Raw genomic sequence first — 15,931 nt, 5'->3', positions numbered from 1 at the left:
CTGGTTATTAGTTCATTGATTTCTGCTCTAATCTTTATTATTTCTCTTCTCCTGCTTGGTTTAGGCTTTATTTGCTGATCTTTCTCCAGCTCCTTTAGGTGTAAGTTTAGCTTGTGTATTTGGGATTTTTCTAATATTTTGAGAGAGGCTTGTATTGCTATGTATTTCCCTTTTAGGACCACCTTTGCTGTATCCCAGAAATTTTGAACAGATGTGTTTTCATTCTCATTAGTTTCCATGAATTTCTTAAGTTCTTCTTTAATTTCCTGGTTTTCAATAGGATGCTGTTTAACCTCCAACTCTTTGAGTTCCTTCCAAATTTCTTATTGTGATTGAGTTCCAGTTTGAAAGCATTGTGGTCTGAAAATATCTCAGTCTTTTGGTGTCAGTTGAAACCTGTTTTGTGACTCAGTATGTTATCTGTTCTGGAGATTGTTCCATGTGTATCTGAGAAGAATGGGTATTCCGTTGTTTTAGGATGGAATGTTCTGTATATATCTGCAAAGTCCATCTGGTCCAGTGTGTCATTCAAAGCCCTTGTTTCTTTGTTGATCTTCTGCTTAGATGATCTGTCCATTGCTGCTAGTGGGGTGTTGAAGTCCCCAGCTATTAATGGATTATTATCAATATATTTCTTTGGTTATTAATTGGTTTGTATAATTCACTGCTCCCATGTTGGGGGCATAGATATTTACAATTGTTATATCTCCTTCTTGGATAACCCTTTAGTATGATATAGTGTCCCTCTACATTTCTTACTACGGTCTTTGGTTTAAAATCTACTTTGTCTGATGAGGATTGCTACCCCAGCTTTCTTTCGACATCGTTTAGGGTGGTAAATCGTTTTCCATACCCTCACTTTCAGTCTGGAGCTGTCTTTAGGTCTAAAATAAATCTCTTTTAGGCAGCATATGGATTGTTCTTGCTTTTATCCAATCTGATAACCTGTGTCTTTTGGTTGGAGAATTTAGCCCATTTACATCAGAGTAACTATTGAGAGATATGAATTTAGTGCCATTGTATTGCCTATAAAGTCCCTGTTTCTGTAGCTTGTGACTGTTCCTTTCTGGTCTATGTTACTCCTAGGATCTCTCTTCAGTTACAGGATGCCCCTTAATATTTTTTGCAGGCCTGGCTTGCTGGTCACATATTCTTTCAGTTTCTGTCTGTCCTGGATGCTCTTTATCTCTCCTTCCATTCTGAATGATAGTCTTCTGGATAAATTATTCTTGGCTGCTACTTTCCACTTTGTATAAAAGAAAAGAATTTGAAACCACACCCTTTTAATTTGTGGTGTTTTGTATCATTTTAATTTCTTCTAATTCTTATGTTTTATTTTTTCTGCAAGAAATACACAAGCAAAATCATACTCCAACTGTCTGCATCTCAAGCTTATTTGTAAATGAAAAGCCCAGGTTGAAGTTACCCTAGATGGCTTTTCATCAGTTGTTACTATCATCCATTTGAGATAATTATCTGGGGAAAAAATAAGAAAAGTTTTTTCTTCTCAAAAAAAAAATTATCCTTGGCTGCATGTTCTTCTCATTTAGTACCCTGAATATATCTTGCCAGCCCCTTCTGCCTTGCCAGGTTTCTGTGGACAGGATTGATGTTATTCTGATGTTCCTCTCTCCATGTGTAAGGAACCTCCTCTCCCTAGCTGTTCTCAGGATAGCTTCTTTTTCTCTAAGATTTGCAGGCTTCACTATTATATGTCAGGATATTGATCTATTTTTATTAATTTTGGAAGGGGTCCTCTCTTCGTCTTGGACATGAATGCTTTGGGATGTTGGGACAGATCAGGGATGTTCTCAGCCATGATTTGCCCAAATATAGCTTGTAGCCCTCTCTGTCTCTCCACCCCCTCGGGGATCCCAATAATTCTGACATTGGTTCATTTCAAGGCATCATTATATTCTTGAGGCCTTTCATCATGGGCTCTGAGTTTTCTTTCATTCTTGTCCTCAACTTCCTTGCTTTCCATCAGCCTGTCCTCTAGATCACTTATTCTCTCTTCTGCCTCATTGACTGTAACTGGTAGAGCATTCCATTTAGACTGCATCTCATTCAGAGAATTTTTAAGTTTGGCCTGATTAGATCTCACTTCCACCCTTAGAGATTCTGTACTGTCACTTATGCTTTTTTCAAGCCTAGCTATTAACTTTATAATTGCTATCCTGAATTCCATCTCTGACATCTTACTTCTATCCACAACGATTATCTCTGTGGCAGAGAACATTGTTTCTGGTTCTTTCTTTTGTTGTGAATTCCTTCTAGTCATTTTGCCCAGGGAAGGATAGGTGAGTGAATGAGCAGAGTCCAAAGTATCTATCATGACCCAAGCAAAATACACCCTAGAAAAATCTGTAGTGGTCGTAAACCACGATAGAAAGGTAAACAAAGCCAAAAAGAAACAAAACAATAAAAAACAGGGGGATAAAAGACACTATAATCTTGCCGGGTGGACAAAGGAGGGTGATACACTTGTTTCTGATTCAATTTTGGTCTCTGTCTTAGAAGACACTACATCCCAAAATTGCAAAGAAAGCAAAACTTATATATGTGTGTGTGTGTGTGTGTGTGTGTGTGTATAATAGAGGGAACAGAGGGGAAATGAATGAAATGAAGCACATAACTATACAATGTGGATGTAAAAAAGTAAAAATTAAAAAGTGACTGAAAAACATAAGTTGGGGGGCGCCTGGGTGGCACAGCGGTTAAGCGTCTGCCTTCGGCTCAGGGCGTGATCCCGGCGTTATGGGATCGAGCCCCACATCAGGCTCCTCCACTAGGAGCCTGCTTCTTCCTCTCCCACTCCCCCTGCTTGTGTTCCCTCTCTCGCTGGCTGTCTCTATCTCTGTCGAATAAATAAATAAAATCTTTAAAAAAAAAAAAAAGAAAAAAAAAAAGAAAAACATAAGTTGGGGAATGCCTGGGTGGCCTAGTCTGTTAAATGTCTACCTTTGGCTCATGTCATGATCCCAGGGTCCTGAGATCGAGCCCACATGGGTCTCCTTGCTCAGCAGGGAGTCTGCTTCTCCTTCTGCCCCTCCCCCCATGCTCTTGCCTGCTCTCTCTCTCAAACAAATAAAAATAAAATCTTTTAAAAAAAGAACTACAATTGATATTTTAATATTGTTCTTGTATGCAGTTATCTTGCTTAATAATACTACTCACTAATAATCACTTACTTATGTCAATTATTTTATCTAATGCTATACCTGTTTGTTCTGATTATTATGTAAATGCAATTTCATGTCATCTGTAAATAATTTGTTTTGTTTGGATTCCTTCACAATGCTACAGTCCTTTACTTTTCTTGCTTTCTTGTACTTCTTATGGTCTCTGATACTAAGTTAAATAAAATTAGTGATCGCAGGTATCATCATCCTGTGACCAAACTCAGAGAGAATATTTTCAGTATTTTAACATTAATCATGGTTTTTGATGAGGAAGATTCTGCCCAGTTTACTAAGTTAACATGAGTATCTATTGGAATTCATCACTTTTTTCAAATTTACTACAGAATCTCATATTTTTTTTCTTTCTATTCGATTAATGGATTAAATACATTAAATGATTGTTCTGTATTTTTGCTGGATTATTTTTAATAATATTTTATTTGGTAGTTTGGCCTCTATGTTAACGAGAGATTTGACTTCATTTTTTCTTGTTTTGCAATACCCTTTCAAAGTTTTGGCCTCTCAAAATAGTTAGGAAATTTTTTTTTTCTCTCCGTCTAGAGCCATCACTTCAGTCTCTGCCTCTGTGTTCACGTGTTCTCTTGTGTGTGCATATCTCCGTGTGCAAATTTCCATCTTTTATGTTAATTTACAGGTCATTTTGGCTTGGGACTCACCAAAATGACCTCATTTGAACTGGACTACCTCTGTAAAGACCCTATCTGCAAATAAAGTCACATTCTGAGGTACTCCAACATATCTTTTTTTGTGACATGGGGTTCACAATTAACTGATAACATGGAATGGTTTTGAAATGGAAGGCACCAGTAGGACACACTGAGTGGTGAGATTGGAGCCATTCTGGGTATATATGGGGGTGAAAGCAATGGAAGAAGAAGCAGAGCACTGAGATATCCAGGGACAGAATGACACAAATGTGAGAGGCATGTGTACCAACCACCTTGGGCAGGGCTTCTCCACAGGGCAGCTAGAGCATGGCCTGCAATATCATAACATATGGTATCGTAATGACAAATCTCTCAGATTAAACCACAAAGGCCGCAAGAGACCGTAAGTATGGTCTGGTGTCAGCATTTGCCAGTTTTAGCATAGCCACATGCACACAGCAGGTCTTAGGGGATGATGTGTTGAGGCGGAAGGGCAACCAGGAGATCATGAAGAAATGGGGGCTCACGCACAGCATGCTTTGTGGTATCACAGGTTTTCCTGGCTTGGCTGCCAATTATTGGAACAAAATGAGCAAATGAACATGGAAAGCAGATTGTCACATCTAGTACCCAACGCACATGGCCACCCCTGACTGACAGAGGAGAAAGTGTGGGTCAAGCAGACCAGCACAGTAGTGGCAGTTATAGTAGTTCATTTTATGGGCTTGCAGCCAATAAAATGGACAACCTCTTAGGTGAGGTGGAAGTAAGAGGACCTCTACCATGAGAGTTAGCAGGGCCAGGAAAAGATACAAGATGTGCAGGCCACATCAAAGAAGGGAGCTGCTTTTCACAACAGCCACAGCATAGCTGATAGAGAACAGGGAACAGATCCAGAATTGAGAATCCTCCTGCCTTGGACAGACCCAGGAAGTGGGTGGGATGCAGCCTCTGGTGATAGCATCTGAAGATAACTGCTGTTGGGGAAGGGACCTACCCTCTGAAGGGACTAACCGAGTCATAATCGCATACTGTTTTTGGGAAGACTGGGAACTGTGAGACCTGAGTGATCAGAAAATTGTCTTAATAAGAACCTACTTATCAGATGTTATAAATATACATATATCTCGAAAGTAATTAAAAAAATGGGTTATATGCAGTTTCTCCTGATGGCAGTGTTTATAAATCACAGGCCCACATTTATAGAATGAAGAATAAACATTGCAAACATTAAGGTTCCTGATGGAAAGGAGTCACAATAAATACTGTGTTGATCCTCCTCCTTTACTACTCATAAAAGTCTATTGCATCTAAAGAAAGAAATTACTTTTTCATAATGCCCATGGCCATATCTGAACGCTCTGATCTTTTATACAGATTTAATTAAGATAAATTAAAAAATGAAGAGAATGGGTAGAAGGAAGGAGGGTGTGATGTTGTGATTTATCCTCAGAAATATGTATTTGGGCTTTGTCCCCTTTTCTGGCACAGAGCTCCTAATGCTCTTGGAATTTCCTAAGTGATAAGCCCCTTTAGGTGTCTTTTGTTATGTTAATGAGATGACCTTTGGCCCACACCCAAGAGTGGGAGCTGGTTGCCAGAGGAAGGAACCTTGCTATTAGAGAGTTGGAACTTTCCAGTTCTACCCATACCTTCAAGGATGGCGTGAGGGGCAGGAGTTTTAACCGGTTGCCAATGTCCAATGACTTAAGCAGTCAATCATGGGTATGTAATGGAGCCTCCATAAAAATCCCAGGAGGACAAGGTTCCCAGAGATTCTGAGTTGATGAATAATATATGGAGACTAGGGAGCATAGCACAATGAAGAGGGTGTAGAAGTTCCATGCTCTTTCTCAATCCCTTGCCCTAGGCATTTCTTCCATCTGGCTGTTCCTGAGTTATATCCTTACAGTAAACTAGTATTCTAAGTAAAATATTTCCTTGACTTCTTTGTGTTTCCTTAGCACATTAATCAAACCCAAGGAGTGGGTCATTGGAACCTCTGATTTATAGCCAGTAAATTAGAAGCATAGGGAACAATGTGTTCTTGTTATTGGTGTCTGAAGTGGGGTTGGAGTTACATTCTTGTAAGACTGAACTCTTAGTTGTGGAATCTAATGCTATCTCCAGAATTGTGAGGTACACTGCTAATGTCCTGGGAATTGCTTGTTAGTGTGGTATACCCCCATACACAACTGGGATTTGGTCTCGGATTAGCATTATAGAGGGAGAGAGACACAGAGAAAGCGACAGAGAAAGTGGGAGACCTAACTACATCAGAGTCTTGCCCATCCTTCTCCTTGTGTTGCTTGGTGGACTGGAGATACCCCTGGGCATTGAGGCCTCTGCCTAGCCTGTCCCCATGATTTTGCAGGGATGAGAGTGGGGGAAGGTCTTAGTCTTATTGCAGGAAAATAATTCAAGGACTGACCTGACACAGTGGTTGAGTGGTGTAAGTGAAGAGGTTATGAAAGAGAGAGCACACTGCAGTGGTGAGAGTGGGAAGCCTAAGGGACCTCTGTGCAACTCTGGGTTTTGGTTTCTGGCTTTTATTGACAGTTGTTGACTAGGGAGTGGACTATTTATTTCTTGGGGAGGGGATTTCTGGGGGAGCAGTGCTTAGTGCTTCTTCTCCCTTACTATGTCAGGGTCCCTGGACATCTTTTCATGGGCCTGTCTATTTGATCTAGCTTCTTGTGGAACACTGCCAGGACAGGCTTCTGTCTTTTCCAATAGCTGGCCATGATTTCTCCTTTACTGGCCTCCAGGAATCCTTCTAAAGCTTAACTAACTACTCCAGAACTGAGCCCTGACAGCAAAGATTGGATCTGAGTAATGTTTAAAATCCAGGAGAAGCTGACCTGCTTTTGTTCAGTTCTGCCTGGCCTCTCCTAGTCAGTAGGTCACCTAGAGGTGTGTGCTCCCCAAGAGAAGAGAGGCACTGTGATGACTCTGCCCATCTCACAAATGGGAAAGCCAATCTCTCACTCAAAGTACACCCTTGTTGGTTTTTGGGAATGAGTACAGAGATGCTGAAGTTATTTACAGATTTGACGTCCTGGACCCATTGTCCACTGGTTCTTCAGGTTGTAATGGAGGCAATCATCTGTTTCCACTGATTCAGAAAATTTAAGGATACTTCTAACCAGGACAGAGCTGCATGGGTTAAGAAATTAGTTTTCCTTTTGGAGCTGGAATTGTAGGTATCCAGTATATTTCTTTTGTTAATTTCTTACTAACTAGGTTCTCTGATTGCCAGTCTCTCTTGTTCTCCATGCTATTCCCATCCTTTTACAGAATGGTTGGAGCAGCATAAACGCCCAATCGGTATTTCTTGACTCTAAATTTCCAAATAGTTTATATTTGTTAATAAAATAGTTTATATTTGTTAATAAAAAGAAGTGTATGAGGGATGAATTGTTTTTCATATATCAAATTTATCTGCTTTGACAAACAACATCCTTTAGAGTTTCCATGGGAATAATGAAATGAGGCCCTAGGACTGAAAAGTCTGGTATCCCATTTGGCAGGATGGAGGACAAAATGGACCTGCACATGCCATTCTGTGGTCAGCAGTGGAATTGTTGTGGGATGGTCATACCAGCCCCATATAAACATTTAAGCATTCATTCCTGTAAGTAGTTTTTTGGAGTAGCCTGGTTTGGAGATAGAATAGTGAATACCTGTGCTATACTTTTATGGAAGTTATATTCCAGACAGGGGAACAGATGGTGAATAAGTAATTTAAATAATTACACATTGTGTTAAGAGAGGATATCAAATATTTGAGTTGAAGGAAAATTACAGGGGGCAAGAACTAATTGAGATACATAGGTTAAGAAACATGTCCTGATAAGGAGGGTATTAGTTGATACCTAAGGGATGTTGAGAGGAGCCTAGTATGTTCTAGAAAATAACAACTGAGGGAAATGGGAAGATTTAGAGCAAAGCTCTAGACAGATAAGAAGTGGATATGTTTGGTAGAAGGCTAGAAGGGCTGAAGCAAGGGAAAACGGTAACAATTGGTTACAACAGTAGCAATACCTCCATGGGTACGTGGAAAAAATAGAATATACTACTCAGAATTAACAGGAAATGATCTACTTATCATACATGCAACAGTAAGGCTGAATCTGAAAAACTTTATACTGTGTGAAAGACACCAGACTCAAAAGAATGTATTATTTATTCTCTCATTTACAAAGTGCTAGTGAGAGAAAAATTAATCTATAGTGAAAGACATCAGCTCAGGGTTTTCCTGGCCGGGGTGGAGAGGGGGTGATTGACCCCAGAGAGACATGAGAACCTTTTATGAAGTGAGGGAAATGTTCTGTGTCTGAATCGGGCTGGTAGCTACAGAGGGAGGCATGTGTCAGAACTCTTCAAAGTGTGGGTTAAAATATTTACATTTTATTGTCACAAGTTAAACAGCAACAAAGCTTATTTTAAGAGAAAAAAAGAAGGACTCACAATCATTAACTGATTTGCTGAGAACAGGATCAGGATCCCTTTGCATCTCTAATATCTGGAAATCTTGAAAATGCTCCTTCAGAGTAGCCATTCATTTCTGGGGACACTTTTAGGCTCCTCTAGCTGTTTCTCCTGGGAGAAGCAAACATGTTCCCGATTAACTCTTCAAGCACCTCCATCTGATGTTGGTTTTAGGAACATAAGTCCCTGAGTTCTAGAATCTTCTTCACTGTTGGCTTTGACAGGACAGTGATGAAGGAGGATAAATACACAGATGCAGTAAATGTGATAAATGATTTTGCCTTGTTTGTGGTGATGCTATCACGTGTGTATGCATATGTCCAAAGTCATCAAAATGCATACATATGCAAACATATGCACCTTTTTGTGTAAGTACACCACAATAAAGTGAAAAAATCAGAAAGTATATAGTTTTCTAAAACAGCTTAACATTTTAATTGAAAAGGAAATTAAATATTGGCAAATCCTCAGATTTACAGTGTATTTCGTTACCTTTAACAATACAATATAACTATCTTCAGAAGAGAATCTCCTTTTCCATTTTTTCCCAAAACTTCTTCACTCTGCAATCCACTGTCATCGGGCAATAGGCAATTTCTGGAAGGAGAGACCAACACTCAGCCTACCAAATGCTCCCTGTTACCAGTCTCAAAATGTTGTGATTCTGGCAGCAATTTTCATGGAGATTTTCAAGATTATCTGGAACTTGCTGTATTCTGGAGTCCTTCATCCTCTCGGACTACCTCCTCCATTCCCTTAGGCTTTGGCACTGAATTAACCTGTTCTATACACTTTTGTTATTGTTTCAAATACTTTTTCACATACTAAAACTTTCTCAAGGATAATTTTTAAAAATACATGAATGTGCAAAAAGAAAATTAAAATACCACAAGTCTCAGTATTGAGTTGTAATTTATTAGCATTTAGATGTAGTCCCAGAATCTTTTTCTATGCCTATGTATTTCTTTTTAGAATTGGTATCATCCTTATCGGCAAATGTAATTTTCTTTATCATTATATATTGATCATTTTTCACATCTTTACATGCATTTTGCAAATATACTAGTTAAACGATAAATGATATTCAGTTGCTCATTCTTCATCTGGGTCTTCTGGATCAATATATGTACGTTTCCGTGTTTGTTTTTATAATTAGTGAATCTATTCTTTTTCTCTTAGGGCTTTTTTTTTTTTTAAGATATATTAGTCACCATACAGTACATCATTAGCTTTTGATGTAGTGTTCCATGATTCATTGTTATGTGTGTTTGTACTTTTTTTCCCCTCAAATTCTATTTTCATAAAGAGATTCCAAGATGGAAAAATACGTATACTTTTTAACTGTTTTGATGGAAAGTTCTAATCTCCTTCTTAACAAGGTATAGGAACTTATACTTCTCCTTCCAGGGTAAAAAAAAATCATTTTCACCTTAGTGGTCTATGGAAGATGGGATTCTGTTCAAATCTTTCCTTATGTGATAGGTGGACATATTTTTTTATGGTTTTCTTGTGATGATGAAGATTAGTCAACTCAGTATTTACGATCAATCACATGTCAGAAAGCTCTTGTTCTGGGCATTTTGAAAATTGTTCCTTTTGTTCTGTAGGGTTGCTAATCTCTGGCCTTTTGTCGCAGAGATGACTTTGTTCTGATATGTGATGTGCCAGGAGAGTGGGGCAGTGGGGTTGGTTGTGATCCCGTGACCCTTGGCTCAGGGATCTTTTCCACAACATCCTTGAATAACCCTGTCCCTGATCTGCTTGGTTCTAACTCCATAGATGATGGGGTTGAGCATGGGAGGTACCAGTAGATAGAGATTAGCAAACATGATATGTACCACTCGGGGCACATGATGTCCAAAGCGGTGGGTGAGGAAGGTAAAGAGGACTGGGATGTAAAGAGCCAAGATGACACAGATATGGGAAGCACATGTGCCAAAAGCCTTGAGCCGGGCTTCATCAGAGGGCAACCTCAGAACAGATCTCAGAATCATCACATAGGATATACTGATGACAATGATATCAAAGCTAGCCACAGAGAAGGCCACAAAGAGCCCATATGCACGATTGACTCTAGTATCTGCACACACCAGCTTCAGCACAGCCATGTGCTCACAGTATGACTGGGGAATGACGTGGTTGGGGCAGAAGGGCATCCCGGAGACCATGAAGCAGAAGGGACTCACCCACAGCAACCCTCTCATCATCACAGCTGCTCCCAGTTTCCCCACCATAGCTGGGGTCAGGATAGTAGAGTGGTGGAGTGGGAAGCAGATAGCCACATAACGGTCCAAGGCCATAGCCATGAGCAGCCCAGACTCCACAGAAGAAAAGGCGTGGATGAAGAACACCTGGATGAGGCAGGCATGGTATTCAATCTCATGAGCATGAAACCAGAGTATAGCCAGCATTTTAGGTTGGGTGGAAGAGGAGAGGGTCAGATCAGTGATAGCCAGCATGGCTAGAAAGAGGTACATGGGCTCATGCAGAGTGTGGTCAGTTCGGACTATATGAAGGACAATGATATTGCCAACTATAGCCACAAGATACATGGCACAGAGAGGAAAGGCAATCCACAAGTGGTAATTCTCAAGTCCTGGGATCCCAAGTAGGATGAAGAATAGAGGATGTGAAGAGGTATTTCCTGAGGCCAGCATCACAGAAAGGTTAATTTGTCTCCATTGTGAAGGTAATCTACTCTCTGTACATGAGAATAATCAAATAAGTAATTATTACTATTTCTAATATTTTGAAAGGTTCAACTGAATAATAGGGTAGTGGGCTTAATGTTAAACTGGAAGAATTTCAACTGTTTTAATAAATAGATTTTTGCACATAAAGTGATGCTACTCTTTATTCTTCGTTCATATTTATGTCATTCAAAGTGGAATCAAAGCATACTAGCTGCAAGTGTGATTTTTGTTGAAGAATCAATATTTTCCTTGAAAGTAGAATCTGCTAAGGGAAAACTATCCTGACAAATAATGTCAGTAATAGTCATTCTTGCCCTCCTATCCTTCAGAACTAACTGACTTGTTTAACCGTTCCCATAGGTTCTTTCCAGCCCTTCGTTTAAGCCACTTGGGCAGCTTTTCAGGGTAGGAAGCCAGTTTGGAAAACACTTTGGCTTAATGGCTCATAGCAAGGTATGTAGTGATGTTGAGTTAGCTTTGCCTCTAGGAGTAACAGGAGAATTTGGGCTAGAGGATAACGGACTGACAATTGTACACCTGTAATTAAACCTATTATCTTTAGCGTATGTCTCCTAGATTAGAGGCCAGCAAACTTTTTTCTGTAAAAGGTCAGATCATAAATATTTTAGGTTTTGTGCTCTATACATCCTCCATTGTGACTAGTCAGTTTTGCCCCTGTAGCTTCAGAGCAGCCACAGTCAATACAGAAATGTGTGAGTGGGACTACATTCCAATACAATTTTATTTTTAAAAACAGCCTGCAAGCTGGATTTGTTCTGTAGCTTATAGTTTTCTAAAGCCTGTCTTGATGGTAAATTTTCATGAGGTGAATTCTGAACAGTGCACCATGCCTAGCACCTCTGTGCTTGGCACAGAGTAGAGGTTTAATAAACATTTGCTGGAGCAAATAACACATAAATGTCATTGTTCAGTGGGAATGGATTTTTTAACTGCTTATCCATATCTTAAAATCCTTGGAGAAAACTTTTATTTTATTTTATTTTGAAGATTTTATTTAGTTATTTGAGAGAGAGAAAGTGTGATACAGTGTGAGACTACAAGGAGGGAGAGCTGCAGAGGGAGAAGGAGAAGCAGGCTCCACTAAGCAGCGAGCCCAATGTGGGGCTGGATCCCAGGGCTCAGAGATCATGACCTGAGCCAAAGGCAGACGCTTAACTGACTAAGCCACCCAGGCACCCCTGGAGAAACCTTTTAGACACTACTTTGGCACCACAGCCACAAGAGACTTATACATAATTCTCATGCTAGAGTCTGCTGTGCTGGCCGTGAAAGACCTGAATGCCCTCCTCTGCCTATACTTGCTTTACATGGGCGATCTTGTTGGATCCCTCTGGTGACTAACACCTCCCTAGGAGTCCATGACACAAAAGCTTACCTGGTTCTTAAAGACACCTTTTCACTCTTTCATCTCAGTTGACCTGAATCTTTGAGTCTCCTCCATAACTGAAGCACCCAGACAGAAGAGTATCTTTTCCCATAACAAATCACCTGTTGGGACTAATGAATTTTTCATTCAACCAGGCCTAATGGTTCCTAAAAATTAGAGTTTCTTTGATATCCCAAGTAGACCTAACCTCTTACTGATTTTCCCTAGCTTTATAACATTATGAGAGATATGGAGCTCATACTTTACAAATCTTGCTCTACATTGGAAGCTTTCCTATCCTACCTTGATAATAGCTACAGGTTTGCTCAAAACAAATATTCCTATCCAGGTTGCGGTGAAAATTCAGACACACACATTATCTGGGGTCGAGGGCTCTAGTTTTATCTGCTCCTGCCTGGCTTCTTCTTCCAGTTATATGTGCTGTTTGAACCGGAGTCTTCCTCTCTCCCTCCCTTCTGCCTCCTGTATGTCACCCTCCATTTGTGAGGACATGGTCACTGAGGCTGACGGGCACCTGGAAAACATGCTGAGACCATCTTCATTCTTGCACTGGGTACTGGTGAAGATTCGTGCTAAACCTGCAATTTCTCCACGTGCACAATAATCTCTTCAATTAATTGTGGAAGACATTGCATTTTTGTAAATATAACACCATAAGCATTTACATTTAATTGTTTTTAACTCTCACAAAGTCTCTGTCCATGAGGCTTAATGGGGAACTCACCTGTCTTCACACTCCTTTTGGAGTGGTGTCTCTCTCATGTGGTGACCTGGGACCCATATCTGAAGTAGGAGATGGGGGTTCTTGACAGGTGCTTTACTTTCTTCTCTATACCTACAACCCCTTTGAATCTGGTGTTCTAGCAGTGAATCTTCAGACATATGCACTCAGCCTGTGCTGAGAGAAGGCTCTAAGTCATGTGGAGTGGACTGGGAGTTTACCAATCTTGGATCATTTTGTGAAGTGTGTGAGGTTTGCAATCCTATTTCTGAGGCAGGCACATGTTATCAACTTGCTGCTGGGTGGAGGCCGGGGTATATGAATTCCCTCAAGAGTAGGAAAAGAAGAGCAATTTCCCTTCTTGCCCAACATTCCTTCCCCCTTTTCCTGCTTTTCAGTATGTCCTTGTTGCTGCCCCACATGGGCTAGACCTCTAGTGAGCCTAGTGCTTACTGACAGAAGGAATTAAGTCATCTTTTTCAACATTATCACTGGGGTGATCACACACTGATCTTCAGAGTCGATTTTTCTCTTCTGTAAATGTATAATCTAACTTGTGAGAACTTGGCAAAGCCTTTGGATCAGAAAATATGGTTATAAAAATGCTGTTCTTACATTGATGGAGCTCAGCTTTCATCTGTGAGTGTGGGTTTGAATCCATGCTGGTACCACTGGCTCTGTTGTCCTTCAATTACTCCACCATTACGTGGAGATAGTTACGTCTATCAGGTTAGCTGTGTTGTTCAGGCCTGAGGGGTCAAGGATAAATGGGCTGAGAGCTTTGCTAAGGAATAGTTTCAGGGAAATTTAGAGCATTTTCTCACTTTGGGGTGTCTAAAACCCAGGCATAGAGCAATAATGCTGGAGTAGGGTAGGATTCAGATCCAGTGTTCTTCATGGAGGGATTGTGTGGAGGCAGCCTTCCTACTTTTCTAGAATTTCCATGGAGGACACAGTGTGAGCAGTGAATCTTCTCCCCATCTACGAAGGAAATCCAGAAGTCAGGGATCTCTGGACCTGGAGCCCCCAGTGAGTCAAGCCATTCTGCACAGTGTAACTTGCCTTGTCTTGGAGCCTCTGTGAGTCCTACTGTTCTGTGGGAAATGCAGAGATGACTAAGGCACAAGGAAACCACTCACCTTGAGCTGTCCTTCATCTCTGACCATGAGCAGCTCTAACTGGCTCCTGTGATTCAGCTTTTGGCAGAGACTGTAGATTGGGACCTATTTAAAGACGTGTTCAAGTCTGGCCTTTCCCTTCCCCAAGCATGAGTTCTCCCCCTCCTGGTAGGCCCCTCTGCCTCAATGTCTGGCTTCCTCTGAGACTAGAGACTAAAGCTGGAAGCATTAACCCCTAACTTTCCTCTCTCTTCTGTATACACAAAAGCAAAGGCTGGGGAAGTGAATGCATGGGAAAGCATGTGTGTTGTTGAAAATACACAATTATGAGATTATCTGCATGCACATATCTTTTTTTAAGTCCTGAGTATGTATATTTACAATTGAAAAGATATTTTATACATTGTGAAAGTGTGTAGATATATTTGTTGATGTGTGTATTTTAGTATGTTAATAAACATCTGTAAGGACTGGATTTGCATGTGAATGTGTGTATAACCTTGTGTGTTTGTACAGGTGTGAGTAACCATTTGCATTAAGTACATGTATATAATATGATAACTTGGCTCTGAAGTACAAGGGCACTGCATCCATGTGCTTTGTGAAGGCTATACTGAGCTCCAAACCTGGTAGTGTGAAATTATACATCAGTGTGTGTATAGATGGGTATAATAAAACCCACTACAGAGTACCAGAAGCTTGCATGTACATAATTAATATTACAATTCTATTAATTTATCATTTCTCTGTCTTCCATTGTTAATTTCAGTTCATTGCTGCTTTTGAGGAAATTTAGCTAAGGAAAAAAATCAATTCTGTTTACAGTAAGCTCAGAAATGCTGCAGTCCTCTTAAAGCCAATGAGCTACCCAACACTTTAAGATGTAAATTTTTCTAGAAGATATAAGGCACAAAAATATCTTTCCTATAGTGAAATATTTCATACTCTCCTCCCGATTTTGACCATCCCTTTATATATTTTATATCTTATATCAGAGGATTTTGTGAAGGGAGAAGAAGGAGGGTATTTGGAAATGATATTGTTAGGAGAGAGGACTAGTCACTAAACTTTGCTTGAATTCTGTCTTCTCCTTGGTGGAGCTCTTGTAATGTTATGATTTTAGCTATTGCCTTTTAGGACTTAAGGATCTGACCTTTTACTAGAAATCTTATAATCCATTTCAAGTCTAGAAATAGTAGATCATAATACCGGAAATAAGTCCTACATATAAACCAGGACAAATGGAGGAAAACTTATGAGATGACATTAATGGAGTGAACGTTATTATGAAGTAGTCCAAACTTACACTGGAAGGGTAACAGAAGACTATAAGGTATCTTAAAGATTGCCTTAAATCAGGAGTCTAAAGGAAGAATGTTTCTCTCTAGAACGCAATGGATATTCCTAAGAGGGAATCTAAGAAAGCTTCCCAATTCATTCTTTTTTTTTTTTTCAGTTTCCACATTTTAACTTTACCTAACAAAAATATTATTTTATAATCTCACTCACAACCTTATTCCTTCTGCCCCCATAATACACCCCCCTTACTCCACATATAATTTCTTGGTGTCTCGGGCTCCGTCATAGTTCATTGCCCTCACAGTGCCATGCTCTCGGCCTGGACAGCTCTTTCCATCTTTGTTTCACATG

At 40.0% G+C, this 15,931-nt stretch overlaps 2 protein-coding genes across 2 annotated transcripts in view; one reads left to right on the top strand and one right to left on the bottom strand.

The window, feature by feature from the left end:
• Positions 1-15,931, top strand: part of LOC123782525 (uncharacterized) — a 382,057-nt gene that overhangs the window by 215,955 nt on the left and 150,171 nt on the right. The window lies entirely within an intron of this gene.
• On the bottom strand, positions 10,054-10,998 carry LOC123782534 (olfactory receptor 52R1-like). The gene has a single exon (XM_045782749.2). It carries the CDS (start codon positions 10,996-10,998, stop codon positions 10,054-10,056), a length of 945 nt encoding a protein of 314 aa, XP_045638705.2.

This window comes from Ursus americanus, chromosome 16 (genome assembly GCF_024610735.1).
Source record: "Ursus americanus isolate L20-20 chromosome 16, mUrsAme1.1.p, whole genome shotgun sequence".
NCBI classification, from domain to species: Eukaryota; Metazoa; Chordata; class Mammalia; order Carnivora; family Ursidae; genus Ursus; species Ursus americanus.
The sequence above is the reverse complement of the archived record's forward strand: the minus strand, read 5'-3'. Positions and strand labels throughout refer to the sequence as shown.